This window comes from Tachyglossus aculeatus, unplaced genomic scaffold (assembly GCF_015852505.1).
Source record: "Tachyglossus aculeatus isolate mTacAcu1 unplaced genomic scaffold, mTacAcu1.pri scaffold_145_arrow_ctg1, whole genome shotgun sequence".
In the NCBI taxonomy this organism is placed as follows: domain Eukaryota; kingdom Metazoa; phylum Chordata; class Mammalia; order Monotremata; family Tachyglossidae; genus Tachyglossus; species Tachyglossus aculeatus.
In genome coordinates, this window is record NW_024044869.1 from 585452 (window position 1) to 607507 (window position 22056).

At 49.4% G+C, this 22056-nt stretch overlaps 1 protein-coding gene across 1 annotated transcript in view; it reads right to left on the reverse strand.

The window, feature by feature from the left end:
• Positions 1 to 2308: 2308 nt before the first annotated feature.
• Positions 2309 to 22056, reverse strand: part of LOC119923127 (basic salivary proline-rich protein 2-like) — an 89504-nt gene continuing 69756 nt past the window's right edge. The window contains exons 6-8 of the mRNA XM_038742658.1: positions 3528 to 3854; positions 2762 to 3418; positions 2309 to 2712 (exon numbers count right to left, since the gene is read on the reverse strand). Coding sequence (XP_038598586.1) covers positions 2309 to 2712; positions 2762 to 3418; positions 3528 to 3854 — 1388 coding nt within the window. The remainder of the gene's footprint in view (positions 2713 to 2761; positions 3419 to 3527; positions 3855 to 22056) is intronic.

Here is a 22056-nt window from a genome sequence, read left to right on the forward strand (position 1 = left end):
CACCCAGGTCGTCACAGCGGTCATCACACTCGTTATCACACTCGTTATCACATCGGTCGTCTCCCTGGTTGTTCACACTGGTCAGCACATTGGTTAGCACACTCGTTATCACATTAACGGTCACCCTGGTTGTTCACAGCGGTCATCACATTGGTTAGCACACTCATTATCACACTAGTTATCACCCAGGTCGTCACAGCGGTCATCACACTCGTTATCACCCTCGTTATCACATCGGTCGTCACCCTGGTTGTTCACACTGGTCAGCACATTGGTTAGCACACTCGTTATCACATTAATCGTCACCCTGGTTGTTCACACTGGTCAGCACACTCGTTATCACACTCCTTTTCACATTGTTCGTCACCCTGGTTGTTCACAGTGGTCATCACTTTGGTTAGCACACTCGTTATCACCCTGGTTGTTCACATTGGTCATCACATTGGTTAGCACACTTGTTATCACATTAAATGGTCACCCTAGTTGTTCACACTGGTCAGCACACTCGTTATCACACTCGTTATCACACTCCTTTTCACATTGTTCGTCACCCTGGTTGTTCACAGTGGTCATCACATTGGTTAGCACACTCATTATCACACTAGTTATCACCCTGGTCGTCACCCAGGTCGTCACAGCGGTCATCACACTCGTTATCACACTCGTTATCACATCGTTCGTCACCCTGGTTGTTCACACTGGTCATCACATTGGTTAGCACACTCGTTATCACATTAATGGTCACCCTGGTTGTTCACAGCGGTCATCACATTGGTTAGCACACTCATTATCACACTAGTTATCACCCTGGTCGTCACAGCGGTCATCACACTCGTTATCACCCTCGTTATCACATCGGTCGTCACCCTGGTTGTTCACACTGGTCAGCACATTGGTTAGCACACTCGTTATCACATTAATCGTCACCCTGGTTGTTCACACTGGTCAGCACACTCGTTATCACACTCCTTTTCACATTGTTCGTCACCCTGGTTGTTCACAGTGGTCATCACATTGGTTATCACACTCGTTATCACCCTGGTTGTTCACAGTGGTCATCACATTGGTTAGCACACTCGTTATCACATTGGTGGTCACCCTGGTCGTCACACTGGTCATCACATTGGTTAGCACGCTCGTTATCACACTCGTTATCACACTTGTTATCACATCGGTCGTCACCCTGGTTGTTCACACTGGTCATCACACTCGTTATCACATCGGTCGTCACCCTGGTTGTTCACACTGGTCATCAGATTGGTTAGCACACTCGTTATCACATTAATGGTCACCCTGGTTGTTCACAGCGGTCATCACATTGGTTAGCACACTCATTATCACACTAGTCATCACCCTGGTCGTCACAGTGGTCATCACATTGGTTAGCACACTCATTATCACACTAGTTATCACCCTGGTCGTTAGGGCGGTCATCACACTGGTCAGCACACTCATTCTCACACTCGTTATCATATATTGGCTGTCACCCTCGTCGTCACACTCATTATCACGGTGGTTGTCACACTGTTTAGCCCACTGGTCGTCACCCTGGTCAGCACACTCGTTATCACCATCAATCGTATTTATTGAGCGCTTACTATGTGCAGAGCACTGTACTAAGCGCTTGGGAAGCACAAATTGGCAACATATAGAGACAGTCCCTACCCAACAGTGGGCTCCCAGTCTATCACGCTCCTTTTCACCCTGGTCGTCACCCTGGTTGTTCACACCGGTCATCACATTGGTTAGCACACCCATTAACACGTCGGTTGTCACCCTGGTCATCCCACTGTGGTGGTCACCCGGGCTGGCCAAGCGCTTGGTCAGGCGCTTAGTACAGTGTTCTGCACACAGTAAGCGCTCAATAAATGCGATTGATGTTGATGACGGCCCCTCTCCGTCTCCCACCGCCTCCCAGCCCCCCGAGGCCGGGCGGTGTGTGACTGTGTGTGTTGTGGGATTGTGTGATTGTGTGATTGTGTGATTGTGTGTCCCCCCCCCGGCTCCACTGACCGTGTCCGGCCGCGCTGTAGCAGCTCAGCAGCCCCAGCACCGCCAGTAAGGCTCCAGACGCCCTCATTGTGGGGAGGAGGGGGGTCTCTCTGGGGGTCTCTGGGGGTCTCTGAGTATCTCTGGGGTGGTCTCCGAGGGTCTCTGGAGGCTCCTGAAGGTCTCTGAGGGGCTCTGGGCGTCTCAGCGGGGGTCCTGGGGGGTCTCTGAGGGTCTCTGGGATGTCCGGAAGGTCTCTGAGGGTCTCTGAAGGGTCTCTGTCGGGGGTCTTAAAGGTCTCAGAGGGTCTCTGGAGGTCTCAGCGGGGGTCCTGAGGGTCTCTGGGATGTCTGGAAGGTCTCTGGAGGGTCTCTGGAGGGTCCTGAGGGTCTCTGGGGGTCTCTGGGATGTCCGAAAGTTCTCTGAGGGTCTCTGGAGGGTCTCTGGAGGGTCTCTGCAGGGGGTCCTGAAGGTCTCTGAGGGTCTCTGGGCGTCTCAGCGGGGGTCCTGGGGGTCTCTGGGATGTCTGGAAGGTCTCTGGAGGGTCTCTGGAGGGTCCTGAGGGTCTCTGGGGGTCTCTGGGATGTCCGAAAGGTCTCTGAGGGTCTCTGGAGGGTCTCTGGAGGGTCTCTGCCGGGGGTCCTGAAGGTCTCTGAGGGTCTCTGGAGGTCTCAGCGGGGGTCCTGGGGGTCTCTGGGATGTCCGGAAGGTCTCTGAGGGTCTCTGGAGGGTCTCTGCAGGGGGTCCTGAAGGTCTCTGAGGGTCTCTGGGCGTCTCAGCGGGGGTCCTGGGGGTCTCTGGGGGTCTCTGGGATGTCTGGAAGGTCTCTGGGGGTCTCTGGAGGGTCTCTGGAGGATCTCCGCTGGGGGTCCTGAAGGTCTCTGAGGGTCTCTGGGCGTCTCAGCGGGGGTCCTGGGGGTCTCTGAGGGTCTCTGGGATGTCGGGAAGGTCTCTGAGGGTCTCTGGAGGGTCTCTGCAGGGGGTCCTGAAGGTCTCTGAGGGTCTCTGGGCGTCTCAGCGGGGGTCCTGGGGGGTCTCTGAGGGTCTCTGGGATGTCCGGAAGGTCTCTGAGGGTTTCTGGAGGGTCTCTGAAGGGTCCTGAGGGTCTCCGCTGGGGGTCCTGAAGGTCTCTGAGGGTCTCTGGGCGTCTCAGCGGGGGTCCTGGGTGTCTCTGAGGGTCTCTGGGATGTCCGGAAGGTCTCTGAGGGTCTCTGGAGGGTCTCTGGAGGGTCCTGAGGGTCTCCGCCGGGGGTCCTGAAGGTCTCAGAGGGTCTCTGGAGGTCTCTGCTGGGGTCCTGAGGGTCTCTTAGGGTCTCTGGGATGTCCGGAAGGTCTCTGAGGGTCTCTGGAGGGTCTCTGGACGGTCTCTGGAGGGTCCGGAGGGTCTCTGAGCGTCTCTGCCGGGGGTCCAAAAGGTCTCTGGGGGTCCCTGGGGGGTCCGGAGGGTCTCTGGAGGGTCCTGAAGGTCTCTGAGGGTCTCTGGGCGTCTCTGCGGGGGTCCTGGGGGTCTCTGAGGGGTCTGGAAGGTCTCTGAAGGCCTCTGGAGGGTCTCTGGAAGGTCCTGAGGGTCTCTGCCGGGGGTCCTGAAGGTCTCAGAGGGTCTCTGGGGGACTCTGCGGGGATCCGGAGGGTCTCTGAGCGTCTCTGCCGGGGGTCCAGAAGGTCTCTGGGGGTCCCTTGGGGGTCTGGAGGGTCTCTGGGGGAGTCTCGGAGGGTCTCTGCCGGGGGTCCTGAAGGTCTCTGGGGGTCTCTGGAGGGTCCTGAAGGTCTCTGCCGGGGGTCCTGAAGGTCTCTGAGGGTCTCTGTTGGGGTCCTGAAGGTCTCTGAGGGTCTCTGCCGGGGGTCCTCAAGGTCTCTGAGGGTCTCTGTCGGGGGTCCGGGGGGTCCCTGGGGGTCTCTGCCGGGGGTCCGGGGGGTCCCTGGGGGTCTCTGCCGGGGGAGGGTCTCCTCCCGTCCCCGTCCGTCCCGCGGCTCCGCGCCCAGTGCGCCGCCCCCTTACAATAAACCCAGAATAAACGGCACCACCCCAGGGCCCGCCCCCTCCCCCGTGACCCCCCTCCCCTACAGAATTCCCTGCCCCTATAGACTCCCCCGCCCCCTCCCCTGCATCGCCCCTCCCTTCTATGCCCCCTCCCCCAGAAGCCCCCTCCCCTAGAGAAGTCCCTTCCCCTCCATTTCCCCTTCCCCTATAGAATCCCCGCCTCCTCCCTTAAAGCTCCCCTCCCCCCATTGCCCTTCCCCTATGGAATTCCCTTCCCCCTCTCCTATTTCCTCTCCCCTACGTTTCCCCTCCCTTATATGCCCCCCTCCCCTGTAGAATTCCCTTCCCCTCTCCTAGTTCCCCCTCCCCTACAGAATCCCCTCCCCCTCCCCTAAAGCTCCCCTGCCCCAGAATCCCCCTCCCCTATAGAATTCCCTTCCCCCTCTCCTATTTCTCCTTCCCTTCTCCTATAGAATTCCCATCCCCTCCCCTACACTTCCCCCTCCTTTACATGCCCCCTCCCCTATAGCATTCCCTTCCCCTCTATTTCTCCTTCCCCTGTAGAATCCCCTCCCTTAAAGCTCCCCTCCTCTGTGGAATTCCCTCCCCCCCTCCTATTTCCCCTCCCCCTTCCCCTATAGAATTCCCTGCCCCCTCCCCTACATTTCCCCTCTCTTATACGCCCCCTCCCCTGTAGAATTCCCTTCCCCTCTCTTATTTCCCCTCCCGCTTCCCCTAAAACCCCATTGCCCCTCCCCTATAGTATTCCCTTCCCCTCTATTTCTCCTTTCCCCATAGAATCCCCTCCCTTAAGCTCCCCTCCTCCCATTTCCCCTCCCCTATGGAATTCCCTTCCCCCTCTCCTATTTCCCCTCCCCCCTTCCCCTATAGAATTCCCCGCCCCCTCCCCTGTAGAATTCCCTTCCCCTCTCCTATTTCCCCTCCCCCTTCCCCTAAAACCCCATTGCCCCTCCCCTATAGAACCCCCTCCCCCCTCCTATTTCCCCTTCCCCTAAAACCCTATTGCCCCTCCCCTATAGAACCCCTCCCCCCTCCTATTTCCCCTTCCCCTATGGAATCCCCCGCCCCCTCCCCTACATTCCCCCTCCCTTCTACTTCCCCTCCCCCCCATCTCCCCCTCTCCTCGATTTCCCTTCCCTATTCCCCCCCCCCCCGGACCCCCCAACTCCTCCGGCACCCGAACCCCGACTTCTCCCGCATCCCCCTCCCCCTCTTCTTCCTCCTGATCCCCCCAATTCCCCCCCGCCCCGGACCCCCCAAATTTTTCCCCCAACAAAACCCCTCCCCCCTTCTTCCTCCTGGACTCCCCCCAGTTCTCCCCCCATCACCCCCCATTCTTCCTCTCAGAGCCCCCACTTCTCCCCCGCCCCGGACCCCCAAAGTCTCCCCCATCCCATCCCCCCCGACTTCTCCGTCCCGGACCCCCAACTTCTTCCCCTCCAGCACCCCCAAATTCTCCCCCAGAACCCCCCAAATTCCCCCTCAGCATCCCTCGTTCTCTCTGCAGGACCCCCAAATTCTCTCCCATCCTCCTCCCTCCAGTACCTTCAAATTCTTCCCCCCCAGCACCCCCAAATTCTCCCCCATCTGCCCCCCATCCTCCGTCCAGAAGCCCCAAATTCTCCCCCCAACATCCCCCCATTCTCTCTCCGGTAGCCCCAAATCCTCTCCCCAGAACCTCCAAATTCTCCCCCATCCTCCCCCACCCTCCCTCCCGGACCCCAAATTCTTCCTCCCAGCACCCCCAAATTCTCCCCCATCAGCCCCCCATTCTCTCTCCAGGACCCCCAAACTCTCCCCCCATTACCCCCCCATCCTCCCTCCCGGACCCCCAATGTCTTCCCCCTCAGCACCCCCAAATTCTCCCCCATCAGCCCCCATCCTTCCTCCAGTAGCCCCAAATTCTCTCCCCATCAGCCCCCCATTCTCTCTCCAGCACCCCCAAATTTTCCCCCCAGAACCTCCAAATTCTTCCCCATCCTCCCTCCGGCAGCCCCAAATTCCCCCCCAGCACCCCCAATTCTCCCCCATCAGCCCCCCATCCTCCCTCCAGTACCCCCAAATTCTCCCCCCAGAACCTCCAAACTCTCCCTCATGCTCCCCCATCCTCCCTCCAGTAACCCCAAATTCCTCCCCCCCAGCACCCCCAAATTCTCCCCCATCCGCCCCCCATCCTCCCCCCAGCACCCCCAAATTCTCCCCCCAACAGCCCCCCATCCTCCCTCCGGTAGCCCCAAATCCTCCCCCCAGAACCTCCAAATTCTCCCCTATCCTCCCTCCCGGACCCCAAAATTCTTCCCCCCAGCACCCCCAAACTCTCCCCCATCAGCCCCCATCCTTCCTCCAGTAGCCCCAAATTCTCTCCCCATCAGCCCCCCATTCTCTCTCCAGCACCCCCAAATTCTCCCCCCATCACCCCCAAAGTCTTCCCCATCCTCCCTCCGGTAGCCCCAAATTCTCCCCCCATCACCCCCACATTCTCCCCCATCCTCCCTTCCGGACCCCCAAATTCTTCCCCCCAGCACCCCCAAATTCTTCCCCATCAGCCCCCCATCCTCCCTCCAGTAGCCCCAAATTTTCACCCCATCAGCCCCCTATTCTCTCTCCAGGACCCCCAAACTCTCCCCCATCCTCCCCCATCCTCCCTCCCGGACCCCCAAATTCTTCCTCCCAGGACCCCCAAATTCTGCCCCATCAGCCCCCCATCCTTCCTCCAGTAACCCCAAATTCTCTCCACATCAGCCCCCCATTTTCTCTCCAGCACCCCCAAATTCTCCCCCCAGAACCTCCAAATTCTTCCCCATCCTCCCTCCGGTAGCCCCAAATTTTCTCCCCCATCACCCCCACATTCTCCCCCATCCTCCCTCCCGGACCCCCAAATTCTTCCCCCCCCAGCACCCCCAAATTCTCCCCCATCAGCCCCCCATCCTCCCTCCAGTAGCCCCAAATTTCCCCCCCCAGCATCCCCCATCCTCTCCCCAAGACCCCCAAACTCTCCTCCCATTACCCCCCATCCTCCCTCTCGGACCCCCAATTTCTCCCCCCCAGCACCCCCAAATTCTCCCTCCCCCGACCCCCAAATTTTCCCCCAGCCCCCCAAATTTCTCCCCCTCCGGACCCCCCAATTTTTCCCCACCCGACCCCCAAATTTTCCCCCCATCATCCCCCATCCTCTCTCCAAGACCCCCCAACTCTCCCCCCATTACCCCTCCATCCTCCCTCCGGGCCTCCCAATTTCTTCCCCCCTCCATCCCCCCAAATTCTTCCTCCCCCGACCCCCAAATTTTCCCCCATCCCCCCCAAATTTCTCCCCCTCCTGGAACCCCCCAATTTTTCCCCATCCGACCCCCAAATTCTCCCCACAGCATCCCCCATTATAATAATAATAATAATGGCATTTATTAAGCGCTTACTATGTGCCAAGCACCCCATCCCCACAGCATCCCCCATAATAATAATAATAATAATAATAATAATAATAATAATAATAATAATAATAATGGCATTTATTAAGCGCTTACTATGTGCCAAGCACCCCATTTTCTCTCCAAGACCCCCAAATTCTCCCCCATCCTCCCTCCCAGACCCCCTGAACCCCAACTTCTCCCCCACCCCCATCTCTTCTCCCCCCGGCCCCCCCAAGATATCCTTGAACCCAGAACTTCCCTCCCCTCCCCTTTCTCCCCAGCCCCCCAACTTTTCCCTCTACCCCGAGACGCCCACCCACCCCCCAAAAAAAATAAAAATAAAAATAAAAAAAGCTGAAACTATCAGAGAAATGACATGGGCTTCTAGATAGATGGGTTTCCTCTGGAGCTAGATAATAATAATAATAATAATGACGGCATTTGTTAGGCGCTTACTACGTGCCAAGCACTGTTATAATAACAATAACAATAATAATAATAATAATAATAATAATAATAATAGCATTTATTTTGCCAAGCACTGTTCTAATAATAATAATAATGACGGTATTTGTTAAGCGCTTACTAGGTGCCAAGCACTGTTCTAAGCGCTGGGGAGGTTACAAGGTGGTGAGGTATTCCCCCATGGGGCTCAGGGTCTTCCTCCCCATTTTGCAGACGAGGAAACCGAGGCCCAGAGAAGGGAAGTGACTGGCCCAAGCCGAGAAGCGGCGGAGCCGGGATTAGAACCCAGCTCCTCCAACTCCCAGCCCCGGGATCTTTCCACTAGGCCGCGTTTCTTCTCTAAGGCAAGTGACTCGTCCAAGGTCACACAGCCAAGAAGCGGCAGAGTCAGGATTAGAACCCAGGACCCCATCTCCCGGCCCTGGGCTCTTATCCCTAGGCCGCGTTTCTTCTCTAAATCAAGTGACTCGTCCAAGGTCACACAGCCGAGAAGCGGCAGAGCCAGGATTAGAACCCAGGTCCTCCAACTCCCAGCCCTGGGCTCTTTCCCCTAGGCCGCATTTCTTCTCTAAATCAAGTGACTCGTCCAAGGTCACACAGCAGACAAGTGGCGGAGCCAGAATTAGAACCCAGGACCCCATCTCCCAGCCCTGGGCTCTTTCCCCTAGGCCGTGTTTCTTTTCTAAGGCAAGTGACTCGTCCAAGGTCACACAGCCGAGAAGCGGCGGAGTCAGGATTAGAACCCAGCTCCTCCTACTCCCAGCCCCGGGATCTTTCCACTAGGCCATGTTTCTTCTCTAAGGCAAGTGACTCGTCCAAGGTCACACAGCCGAGAAGCGGCAGAGCCAGGATTAGAACCCAGGACCCCATCTCCCGGCCCTGGGCTCTTTCCCCTAGGCCGCGTTTTTTCTCTAAATCAAGTGACTCATCCAAGGTCACACAGCCGAGAAGCGGCGGAGTCAGGATTAGAACCCAGGTCCTCCAACTCCCAGCCCCGGCCTCTTTCCTCTAGGCCGCATTTCTTCTCTAAATCAAGGACTCATCCAAGGTCACACAGCCGAGAAGCAGCGGAGCCAGGATTAGAACCCAGCTCCTCCGACTCCCAGCCCCGGACTCTTTCCTCTAGGCCGCATTTCTTCTCTAAATCAAGTGACTCGTCCAAGGTCACACAGCAGACAAGTGGCGGAGCCAGAATTAGAACCCAGGACCCCATCTCCCAGCCCTGGGCTCTTTCCCCTAGGCCGCGTTTCTTCTCTAAGGCAAGTGACTCGTCCAAGGTCACACAGCCGAGAAGCGGCGGAGCCGGAATTAGAACTCAGCTCCTCTGATTCCCAGCCCCGGGATCTTTCCTCTAGGCTGCGTTTCTTCTCTAAATCAAGTGACTCGTCCAAGGTTACACAGAAGACAAGTGGCGGAGTCAGGATTAGAACCCAGGACCCCATCTCCCAGGCTGGGTTCTTCCCACTAGGCCGCGTTTCCTCTCTAGGACAAGTGACTCGTCCAAGGTCACACAGCTGAGAAGCGGCGGAGCCAGGATTAGAACCCAGCTCCTCCTTTTCCCAGCCCCGGGATCTTTCCACTAGGCCGTGTTTCTTCTCTAAGGCAAGTGACTCGTCGAAGGTCACACAGCCGAGAAGCGACGGAGCCAGGATTAGAACCCAGATCCCCATCTTCCAGCCCCGGGCTCTTTCCCCTAGGCCGCGTTTCTTCTCTAAGGCAAGTGACTCGTCCAAGGTCACACATTAAACAAGTGGCGGAGCCAGGATTAGAACCCAGGACCCCATCTCCCAGCCCCGGGATCTTTCCCCTAGGCCGCGCTTCTTCTCTAAATCAAGGACTCATCCAAGGTCACACAGCCGAGAAGCGGCGGAGCCAGGATTAGAACCCAGGTCCTCCGACTCCCAGCCCTGGGATCTTTCCCCTAGGCCGCGTTTCTTCTCTAAGACAAGTGACTCGTCCAAGGTCATACATCAGACAAGCGGCGGAGACAGGATTAGAACCCAGGACCCCATCTCCCAGCCCTGGGCTCTTTCCCCTAGGCCGCGTTTCTTCTCTAAGACAAGTGACTCGTCCAAGGTCACACAGCCGAGAAGCGGTGGAGCCAGGATTAGAACCCAGCTCCTCCGACTCCCAGCCCCGGCCTCTTTCCTCTAGGCCTCGTTTCTTCTCTAAGGCAAGTGACTCGTCCAAGGTCACACAGCAGACAAGTGGCGGAGCCAGGATTAGAACCCAGATCCTCCAACTCCCAGTCCTGGGCTCTTTCCCCTAGGCCGTGTTTTTTCTCTAAATCAAGTGACTCATCCAAGGTCACACAGCCAAGAAGCGGCGGAGTCAGGATTAGAACCCAGGACCCCATCTCCCGGCCCTGGGCTCTTATCCCTAGGCCGCGTTTCTTCTCTAAATCAAGTGACTCGTCCAAGGTCACACAGCCGAGAAGCGGCGGAGCCAGGATTAGAACCCAGCTCCTCCGACTCCCAGCCCCGGCCTCTTTCCTCTAGGCCGCATTTCTTCTCTAAATCAAGTGACTCATCCAAGGTCACACAGCCGAGACGCTTCAGAGCCAGGATTAGAACTCAGCTCCTCTTATTCCTAGCCCCGGGATCTTTCCACTAGGCCACGTTTCTTCTCTAAATCAAGGGACTCGTCCAAGGTCACACAGCAGACAAGTGGCAGAGCTAGGATTAGAACCCAGGACCCAATCTCCCAGCCCTGGGCTCTTTCCCCTAGGCCGCGTTTCTTCTCTAAGGCAAGTGACTCGTCCAAGGTCACACAACCGAGAAGCAGCGGAGTCAGGATTAGAACCCAGCTCCTCCTTTTCCCAGCCCCGGGATCTTTCCGCTAGGCCGCGTTTCTTCTCTAAGTCAAGTGACTCGTCCAAGGTCACACAGCAGACAAGTGGCGGAGGCAGGATTAGAACCCAGGACCCCATCTCCCAGCCCCTGCCTCTTTCCTCTAGGCCACCCCACGTCTCTGAGAGAGACGAATCCGCCGCGTAGGGCAGAGATCTCCCCAGACGGTCGTGTTCCGCGGAATTAGCCGCCGGGAGCCGGGGAATTGGGTAAAAACGAGACTTATTATTCCGCTAGAAACCATTTCCCGCTTGGAAAACTTCCAGGATCCCGAAATAACATTTACCCGGGCCGGGAAACGGCGCCGGAGAAGCCCCGGGGAGGTGGAGGAGCGATGATGGTGGCATTTATTGAGTCAGTCTTTCTTTTGATTCAGTCATTCAGTCGTACTTATTATTATTATTATTATTAATAATAATATTAATATCATAATTATATTTATGATATACTATTAATAGTCGTTATTATTAATAATAATATAGTTATATCTATAGTAGTGTAATATAATATGATATGATGTAATATAATATAACATGATATAATATAATATAATATGATATGACATAATATAATATAATATAATATAATTATAATATGATATGATATGGTGAAATGTAATATAATATAATATATATAATGTAATGTAATATAATAAAATATAATAAAATATAATATAATATAATATAATATAATATAATATAATATAATATAATATAATATAATATATAATAATATATGGTTATATTATAATTATAATTTTTATCATCGTTATAATAATAATAATAATGGCATTTATGAAGCGCTTACTATGTGCCAAGCACTGTTCTAAGCGCTGGGGGGGATACAAGGCGATCAGGTTGTCCCCCGTGAGGCTCTCATGGTCTTCATCCCCATTTTAATAATAATAACAATAATAATGGTATTGCTTAAGCACTTATGTGCCAAGTACTTAATAATAATAATAATAATAATAATAATAATAATGGCATTGATTAAGCACTTACTATATGCCAAGCACTGTTCTTAGCGCTGGGGGGGATACAAGGTGATGAGGTTGTCCCCCGTGGGGCTCTCACGGTCTTCATCCCCATTTTAATAATAATAACAATAATAATGGTATTGGTTAAGCGCTTACTATGTGCCAAGTACTTATTAATAATAATAATAATAATAGTAATAATAATGGCATTGATTAAGCGCTTACTATATGCCAAGCACTGTTCTAAGCGCTGGGGAGGTTACAAGGTGATGAGGTTGTCCCCCTTGGGGCTTGCGGTCTTCATGCCCATTTGACAGATGAGGAAACTGAGGCCCAGAGACGGGAAGGAACTGGCCCAAGGTCACACACACAGCAGACAAGGGGCGGAGCCGGGATTGGAACCCACAACCTTAACAAATACCAACATCATTATTATTGTTATTATTATTATTATTAATATTATTGTTGTGTTTGTTAAGCTCTTCCTATGTGCCTTCCCCTGTTCTGTGCCAGGCACTGTACTAAGCGCTGTTGTCGTTCCTAGTATTATCATTATTGTTTATCATTATTGCATTATTATTATTACTACTATTGTTATTATTACTATTATTATGGTGTCTGTTAAGCGCTTCCTATGTGCCTTCCCCTGTTCTGTGCCAGGCACTGTACTAAGCGCTGTTGTCGTTCTTAGTATTATCATTATTGTTTATCATTATTGCATTATTATTATTACTACTATTATTATTACTATTAGTATGGTGTTTATTAAGCGGCTCCTGTACTAAGCGCTGTTGTCGTTCCTAGTATTATCATTATTGTTTATCATTATTGCATTATTATTATTACTACTATTGTTATTATTACTATTATTATGGTGTCTGTTAAGCGCTTCCTATGTGCCTTCCCCTGTTCTGTGCCAGGCACTGTACTAAGCGCTGTTGTCGTTCTTAGTATTATCATTATTGTTTATCATTATTGCATTATTATTATTACTACTATTATTATTACTATTAGTATGGTGTTTATTAAGCGGCTCCTGTACTAAGCGCTGTTGTCGTTCCTAGTATTATCATTATTGTTTATCATTATTGCATTATTACTATTACTACTATTATTATTATTACTATCATTATGGTGTCTATTAAGCGCTTCCTATGTGCCCGGCCCTGTTCTGTGCCAGGCACTGTACTAAGCGCTGTTGTCGTTCTTACCATTATCATTATTGTTTATCATTATTGCATTATTATTGTTACTATTATTATTATTATTGCTATTATTATGATGTTTATTAAGCAGTTCCTGTACCAAGCGCTGTTGTTATTCCTAGTATTATTATTGTTTATCATTATTGCATTATTATTATTACTACTATTATTATTATTACTATCATTATGGTATCTGTTAAGCGCTTCCTATGTGCCCAGGCCTGTTCTGTACCAGGCACTGTACTAAGCGCTGTTGTCGTTCTTACTATTATCATTATTGCATTATTATTATTACTACTATGATTACTATTACTATTATTATGGTGTTCATTAAGCACTTCCTATGTGCCAGCCCTGTTCTGTGCCAGGCACTGTACTAAACGCTGTTGTCGTTGTTAGTATTATCATTATTGCATGGTTATTATTACTACTATTATTACTATTAATATTATTATGGTGTTTATTAAGCACTTCCTATGAGCCAGCCCTGTTCTGTGCCAGGCACTGTACTAAGCGCTGTTATCGTTCTTACTATTATCATTATTGCATTATTATTATTACTACTATTATTATTATTACTATCATTATGGTGTCTGTAAATATTATGGTGTTTATTAAGCACTTCCTATGTGCCCAGCCCTGTTCTGTGCCACGCACTGTACTAAGCGCTGTTGTCGTTCCTAGTATTATCATTATTGTTTATCATTATTGCATTATTATTATTACTACTATTCTTATGGTGTTTATTAAGCGTTTCCTGTGCTAAGCGCTGTTGTCGTTCTTAGTACTATCATTATTGTTTATCATCATTGCATTATTAGTATTACTACTATTATTATTATTACTATTATTATGGTGTTTATTAAGCGCTTCCTAGGTGCCCAGCCCTGTTCCGTGCCCAGCGCTGTTGTCGTTCTTAGTACTATCATTATTGTTTATCATTATTGTATTATTATTATCACTATTATTATTATTATTATTACTATTATTATTAATACGACGACACGGAAAACCACTGTGAGGCCGCCACCTAGTGTCGAGAAGCGGATATGCAGCCCTGGGAGGAACCTTCATTCATTCATTCATTCATCCATCCATGTAGTCATTCATTCATAACTATTATTAGTATTATTACTATTATTATTAATACGACGACACGGAAAACCACTGTGAGGCCGCCACCTAGCGTCGAGAAGCGGATATGCAGCCCTGGGAGGAACCTTCATTCATTCATTCATTCATTTATTCATTCATTCATCCATGTAGTCATTCATTCATCACTATTATTAGTATTATTACTATTATTATTAATAAGACGACACGGAAAGCCCCTGTGAGGCCGCCACCTAGTGTCGAGAAGCGGATATGCAGCCCTGGGAGGAACCTTCATTCATTCATTCATTCATGTATTCATTCATTCATCCATGTAGTCATTCATTCATTCGCATTTACCAGGCCCTTACTGGGCGCAGAGCACTGGACTAAGCGCTCGGGAGAGTCCAATACAACAACAAATAGACTCATTCCCTGCCCACAGCGAGCTGACAGTCTGGGGTAACAGTAAGCGCTTAGTACAGTGCTCTGCACACAGCAAGCGCTCAATAAACACAATTGATTGACTTTGGGCCAGTCACAGGGGGCTCCCAGTCTTCATCCCCGTTTTCCAGATGAGGTCACTGAGGCCCAGAGAAGTGAAGTGACTTGCCCAAAGTCACACAGCTGACAACTGCATAAATAAAGAAGAAAGATGACATTTATTAAGCGCTTACTATGTGCCAAGCACTGTTCTAAGCGCTGGGGAGGTTACAAGGTGATCAGGCTGTCCCTCAGGGGGCTCACAGCCTTCATCCCCATTTTACAGATGAGGGAACTGAGGCCCAGAGAAGTTAAGTGACTTGCCCAAAGTCACCCAGCTGAAAATTGGCAGAGCCGGGATTTGAACCCATGACCTCTGAATCCAAAGCCCGGGCTCTTTTCCACGGAGCCACGCTGCTTCTCAGATAAATGTCAGGTATAAATGTCATTATTATTATTATTATTATTATTATTATTATTATTATTATTATTATCATTATTAATACGATTGAATGAATGGGGGCGGGGGGAAACAGACACGAATAGAAATCGATAAACGGGATTAATAACAATAATAATAGTAATAATGGTGGTATTTGTTAAGCGCTTACTAGGTGCCAAGCACTGTTCTAAGCGCTGGGGGGGAGACAAGGTGATGAGGTGGTCCCCCGGGGGGCTCCCGGTCTTCGTCCCCATTGGACAGATGAGGAAACTGAGGCCCAGAGAAGGGAAATGACTTGTCCAAGGTCACACAGCAGACAAGTGGCGGAGCCGGGATTAGAACCCACGACCTCCTCACTCCCGGGCCCTGGCTCTATTCATTCACTCATTCAGTCGTATTTATTGAGCGCTTACTGTGTGCAGAGCACTGTACTAAGCGCTTGGGAAGGACAAGTTGAGTACTAGTGGGTCCAGCCACTAGACCACACCACCTCTCAGATAGGCCTTTCAGGGAAAGAGCCCGGGCTTGGGAGTCGGAGGTCCTGGGTTCAAATCCCGCCTCCACCACTTGTCAGCTGGGTGACCTTGGGCCAGTCACTTCACTTCTCTGGGCCTCAGTTCCCTCATCTGTAAAATGGGGATGAAGACCGTGAGCCACCCGGGGGACAACCTGATCACCTTGGAACCTCCCCAGCGCTTAGAACAGTGCTTGGCACATAGTAAGCGCTTCTCAAATACCATCATTGAGAAGCAGCGTGGCTCAGTGGAAAGAGCCCGGGCTTTGGAGTCGGAGGTCGTGGGTTCGAATCCCGCCTCCGCCACTTATCAGCTGGGTGACTTTGGGCCAGTCACTTCACTTCTTTGGGCCTCAGTTCCTTCATCTGGAAAATGGGGATTAAAGACTGTGAGCCCCACGTGGGACAACCTGATCACCTTGGAACCTCCCCAGCGCTTAGAACAGTGCTTGGCACATAGTAAGCGCTTCTCAAATACCATTATTATTATTATTAACAAATTCCATTATTATTATTATTATTATTAATTATTATTATTATTGTTACAGTCTCTATTGGATTTAGACTGTGAGCCCGCTGTTGGGTAGGGACCGTCTCTAGATGTTGCCAACTTGGACTTCCCAAGCGCTTAGTACAGTGCTCTGCACACAGGAAGCGCTCAATAAATACGATTGATGATGATGGTGATGATGATGATTCTCCCCAGCGCTCAGCACAGTGCTCTGTACACTGCAGATTGCCGGCTCCCCGAGGGCAGGGATTTGGACTACTGAGTCCAATGGACTGGTCCCCAGAGCTCAGCACAGCGCTTAGCACAGCGTAGAACTCACCAAATACTCTTGATCGATTTCTTCTTCGGCTCGCCTTCGCTCCTCTTTCTCATCTCTGTGAGAAAGTGCTTTGAACAGTGCTTCGCACATAGTAAGCGCTTAATAAATGCCATCGTTATTATTATTATTAGACCGTGAGCCCACTGTTGGGTAGGGACCGTCTCTAGGTGTTGCCAATTTGGACTTCCCAAGCGCTTAGTACAGTGCTCTGCACATAGTAAGCGCTCAATAAATACGATCGATTGATGATTGTTATTATTAATAATAATAATAGGGAATTATAGATAATAATAATAGGGAAGCAGCGTGGCTCAGTGGAAAGAGCACGGGCTTTGGAGTCTGAGGTCATGGGTTCGAATCCCGACTCCGCCACATGCCTGCTGTGTGATCTTGGGCGAGTCACTTAACTTCTCTGGGCCTCAGTTCCCTCATCTGTAAAATGGGGATGAAGACTGTGAGCCCCCCGTGGGACAACCTGATTACCCCGTATCCTCCCCAGCGCTTAGAACAGTGCTCTGCACATAGTAAGCGCTCAATAAATACGATTGATTGATGATTATTATTATTATCTTTGCTTCTTTTGCTCCTCTTTGCTTCTCTCTCATCTTCACTTTTCTCTCTCATCTTTTCTTCTCATCTTCACTTTTCTCATTTTTGCTTTTTCTCATCTTCACTTTTCTCTCTCATCTTTTCTTCTCATCTTCACTTTTCTCATTTTTTTCTTTTCCTCATCTTCACTTTTTTCTCTCACCTTTTCTCTCATCTTTTCTTTTCTCTCATCTTTTATTCTCTCATTTTCTCTTCTCTCATCTTTGCTTATCTTTTCTTCTCAGTCCCATTTTCACTTTCTCATCTTCTCTTCCTCATTTTCACTTCCCTCTCTCTCTCACCTTCGCTTCTCTCACCTTTTCTTCTTCACTTTCACTTCTCATCTTTGCTTCTCTCATCTTTTCTTATCTCATTTTCACTTTCTCATCTTTGCTTCCCTTCATTTTCACATCTCTCTCATCTTTATTCTACTTGTACATATCTATTCTATTTATTTTATTTTGTTTGTATGTTTGGTTTTGTCTCCCCCTTTTAGACTGTGAGCCCACTGTTGGGTAGGGACTGTCTCTATATGTTGCCAATTTGTACTTCCCAAGCGCTTAGTACAGTGCTCTGCACACAGTAAGCGCTCAATAAATACGATTGATTGATTGATTGATTGATTGATCTTTGCTTCTCTCATCTTCTCTTCCTCACTTTCACTTTCTCATCTAAGCTTCTCTCATTTTTTCTTCTCTTCCTCTTTTAGACTGTGAGCCCACTGTTGGGTAGGGACCGTCTCTATATGTTGCCAACTTGTACTTCCCAAGCGCTTAGTACAGTGCTCTGCACACAGTAAGCGCTCAATAAATACGATTGATTGATTGATTGATTGGTTTTCACATGTCTTATCTTTTCTTCTCTTCATTTTTCACTTTTCTCTCCCATCTTTGCTTCTCTCTCATCTTTTCTTCTCTTTCTCAGCTTAAACTCTCTTCATCGCTGCTTCTCTCCCTCATCTTCACTTCTCCCTCTCATATTTTCTTCTCTTTCTCATCTTCGCTCCTCTCTCTTTTCTTTGCTTCTCGCTCTCATCTTTACTTCTCTCTCCCATCTTGGCTTCTTTTGCTTCTCTTTCTCATCTTCACTTCTCTCTCTCATCTGTTTCTTTTGTTCATCACTGTTTCTCCCATTCATCTTTTCTTCTCCCTCACATCTTTGCTTCTTTTGCTCATCTTTGCTTCTCTTTATTTTCACTTCTCTCTCATTTTTGCTTCTCTCTCATCTTCACTTCTATTTCTCATCACTTCTCTCTCATCTTCACTTCTCTTTCTCATCTTCACTTCTCTCATCTTTGCTTCTCTTGCTCATCTTGTCTTTTCTCTCATCTTCACTTCTTTTGCTCATCTTTGCTTCTCTTTATTTTCACTTCTCTCTCATTTTTGCTTCTCTCTCATCTTCACTTCTCTTTCTTATCATTTCTCTCTTTCATCTTCACTTCTCTCTCTCATCTTCACTTCTCTCTCTCATCTTCACTTCTCTCTCATTGCTTCTCTTGCTCATCTTGTCTTCTCTCATCTTCACTTCTCTTTCTCATCTTCACTTCTCTCTCATTTTTGCTTCTCTTGCTCATCTTGTCTTCTCTCTCATCTTCACTTCTTTTGCTCATCTTTGCTTCTCTTTCTCATTTTCACTTTTCTCTCTCATCTCTGCTTCTCTCATCTTTTCTTCTCTTTCTCAGTTTAAATTCTCTCTCATCTTCACTTCTCTCTCATCTTTCTTTTCTTCACCGCTGCCTTTCTCCCTCACCTTCATTTCTCCCTCTCATCTTCACTTCTCTCTCTTTTCTTTGCTTCTCCTGCTCATCTTTTCTTCTCTCTCCCATCTTGGCTTCTTTTGCTTCTCTTTCTCATCTTCCCTTCTGTCTCTCATCTTTGCTTCTCTCACATCTTTCTTTTCTTCATCACTGCTTCTCCCACTCACCTTCACTTCTCTCTCTCATCTTTGCTTCTCTTTCTCATCTTCACTTCTCTCCCTCATTTTCCTTTTCTTCATCACTGCTTCTCCCGCTCACCTTCATTTCTCTCTCATCTTTTCTTCTCTCTCATCTTCGCTTCTCTCTAAATTTGGCTTCTTTTGCTCATCTTTCTCATTTTCACTTCTCTCTCTCATCTTTGCTTCTTTTGCTCATCTTTTCTTCTCTTATTTTTGCTTCTCCCTCTCATCTTTCCTTCTCCTGCTCATCATCTCTTCACTCTCTCATCTTTGCTTCTCTCTTTCATCTTGGCTTTTTTTCCTCCCATTTCTGCTTCTCTCTGTCATCTTCGCTTCTCTCTCCCATCTTTGCTTCTCTTTATTTTCACTTCTCTCTCATCTTTGCTTCTCTTTATTTTCACTTCTCTCTCATCTTTGCTTCGCTTTCTCATCTTCCCTTCTTTCTCTCCTCTTTGCTTCTCTTGCTCATCTTCCCCTCTCTCTCTCATCTTTGCTTCTCTCTTTCATCTCGGCTTTTTTCCTCCCATTTCTGCTTCTCTCTGCCATCTTCGCTTCTCTCTCCCATCTTTGCTTCTCTTTATTTTCACTTCTCTCTCATCTTTGCTTCTCTTTATTTTTACTTCTCTCTCATCTTTGCTTCTCTATTTTCACTTCTCTCTCATCTTTGCTTCGCTTTCTCATCTTCCCTTCTTTCTCTCCTCTTCATTTCTCTTGCTCATCTTCCCTTCTTTCTCTCCTCTTCGCTTCTCTTGCTCATCTTGGCTTCTCTTTCATCTTCACTTCTTTTGCCCATCTTTGCTTCTCTCATTTTCACTTTTCTTTCATCTTTTCTTCTCTTTCTCAGCTTAAATTCTCTCATCTCTGCTTCTCTTTCTCATCTTCACTTCTCTCTCTCATCTTTCTTTTCTTCGTCACTGCTTCTCCCGCTCATCTTCACTTCTCTCTCATCTTCGCTTCTTTCTCATCTTCACTTCTCTCTCTCATCTTTCTTTTCTTCATCACTGCTTCTCCCGCTCATCTTCACTTCTCTCTCGTCTTTTCTTCTCTCTCTCATCTTCGCTTCTGTCAACTTGGCTTCTTTTGCTCATCTTTCTCATTTTCACATCTCCCTCTTTCTCATCTTTGCTTCATTTGCTCATCTTTTCTTCTCTTTCTCATTTGTGCTTCTCCTTCTCATCTCTGCTTCTCTCTCATCTTCTCTTCCCCCGCTCATCTTTGCTTCTCTCGCTCATCTTCCCTTTTCTCTCTCATCTTCGCTTCTCTCTTTCATCTTGGCTTATTTTCTCTCATCTCCGCTTCTCTCTGTCATCTTCGCTTCTTTCTCTTGTCTTCGCTTCCCTTGCTCATTACTGTTTCTCCGGCTCATCTTTGTTTTTCTCTCTCGTCTCGGGAAAATATCCCTTGCCCCCTTCCTTTAAGATCGTTACAGGCCCGACAACATTTACCAGAACTCTGATCTTTGAGCTCGATCACGATGAGGTTTTTTAGCCGACTGGTTTTCGGACAAACTCTCACCATTTTGAAGAGAGGCTGGAAACAAACCTCGTCTCCCTAAAATGCTCTGCTTTCTTTCCACCAACTGATGGATGCGATATATTGAGCGTTTGCGGTGTTCGGAGAGCTGTACTGAGCGCTCAGGAGAGTCCAATACAAAGAATCGACAGACACGATCCCTGATCTTTGTTTTGTTTTGTCGTCTGTCTCCCCCTTCTAGACTGTGAACCCATTGTTGGGTAGGGACCGTCTCTATGTGTTGCCGACTTGGACTTCCCAAGCGCTTAGTACAGTGCTCTGCACACACTAAGCGCTCAATAAATACCACTGAATGAACGAATGAATGCAGTCTGGAGGGAGAGTCCAGACGTTATCGATCCATCGGTGGTATTTATGGAGTGCGTACTGTGTGCAGAGCACTGAACTAAGCGCCTGGGAGAGGACAATTTAACAGAGTCATCATCATCATCATCAATCGTATTTATTGAGAGCTTACTGTGCGCAGAGCACTGTACTAAGCGCTTGGGAAGTACAAATTGGCAACATATAGAGACAGTCCCTACCCAACAGTGGGCCGCTCTGTTCCTTGCCCGTAATGAGCTCCCTCTCTAGATGGGGAGACAGGTTTCAATCTAATTTATCTATGGCGTTTAATTATTATTATTATGGTATTTGTTAAGCGCTTACTCTGTGCCAAGCACTGCTCTAAGCACTGGGGTAATAATAATAATAATGGTATTTGTTAAGCGCTTACTCTGTGCCAAGCACTGTTCTAAGCGCTGGTGGGGGGGGATACAAGGTGATGAGGTTGTCCCCCGGGGGGCTCACAGTCTTCATCCCCATTTTATAGAGGAGGAAACTGAGGCCCAGAGAAGTGACTGGCCCAAAGCCCCACAGCAGACAAGTGGTGGAGCCGGGATTAGAACCCAGGACCTCTGGCTCCCAAGCCCCGGCTCTTTCCATTGAACCACCCTGCTTATTGAGCACTCCCCGTGTGCAGAGCATTGTGCTGAGCGCTTGGGAGAGTGAGCCTTCTCATCCAACACCTCTGACCGTCCCCTCTCATTCCTTCAATCATATTTATTGAGCGCTTACTGTGTGCAGAGCACTGGACTAAGCGCTTTCTGTCTCTCCCCTCTCTCCATCTCTGACCGTCCCCTCTCCATCTCTGTCTCTCTGTCCCCTCTCCATCTGTCTCTTCCCTCTCCATCTCTGACCGTCCCTTCTCCATCTCTGTCTCTCTGACCGTCTCCTCTCCATCTCTGTCTCTCCCCTCTCCATCTTTGACCGTCTCCTCTCCATCTCTGACTCTCCCCTTTCTCCATCTCTGTCTCTCCCCTCTCTCCATCTCTGACCGTCCCCTCTCCATCTCTGTCTGTCTCCTCTCCAACTGTCTCTCCCCTCTCCATCTCTGACTGTCCCCTTTCCGTCTCTGTCTCTCCCCTCTCCATCCCTGATTGTGTCCTCTCCATCTCTGACTCTTCCCTCTCTCCATCTCTGACCGTCCCCTCTCCATCTCTGACCGTCCCCTCTCCATCTCTGTCTCCCCCGCTCCATCTCTAACCATCCCCTCTCCGTCTCTGTCTCTCCCCTCTCCATCCCTGACTGTCTCCTCTCCACCTCTGACTCTCCATCTCTCTCTCCCCTCTCTCCATCTCTGACTGCCCCCTCTCCATCTCTGTCTCTCTGACTGTCTCCTCTCCATCTGTCTCTCCCCCATCCATCTCTGACCGTCCCCTCTCCATCTCTGTCTCTCCCCTCTCCATCCCTGACCATCTCCTC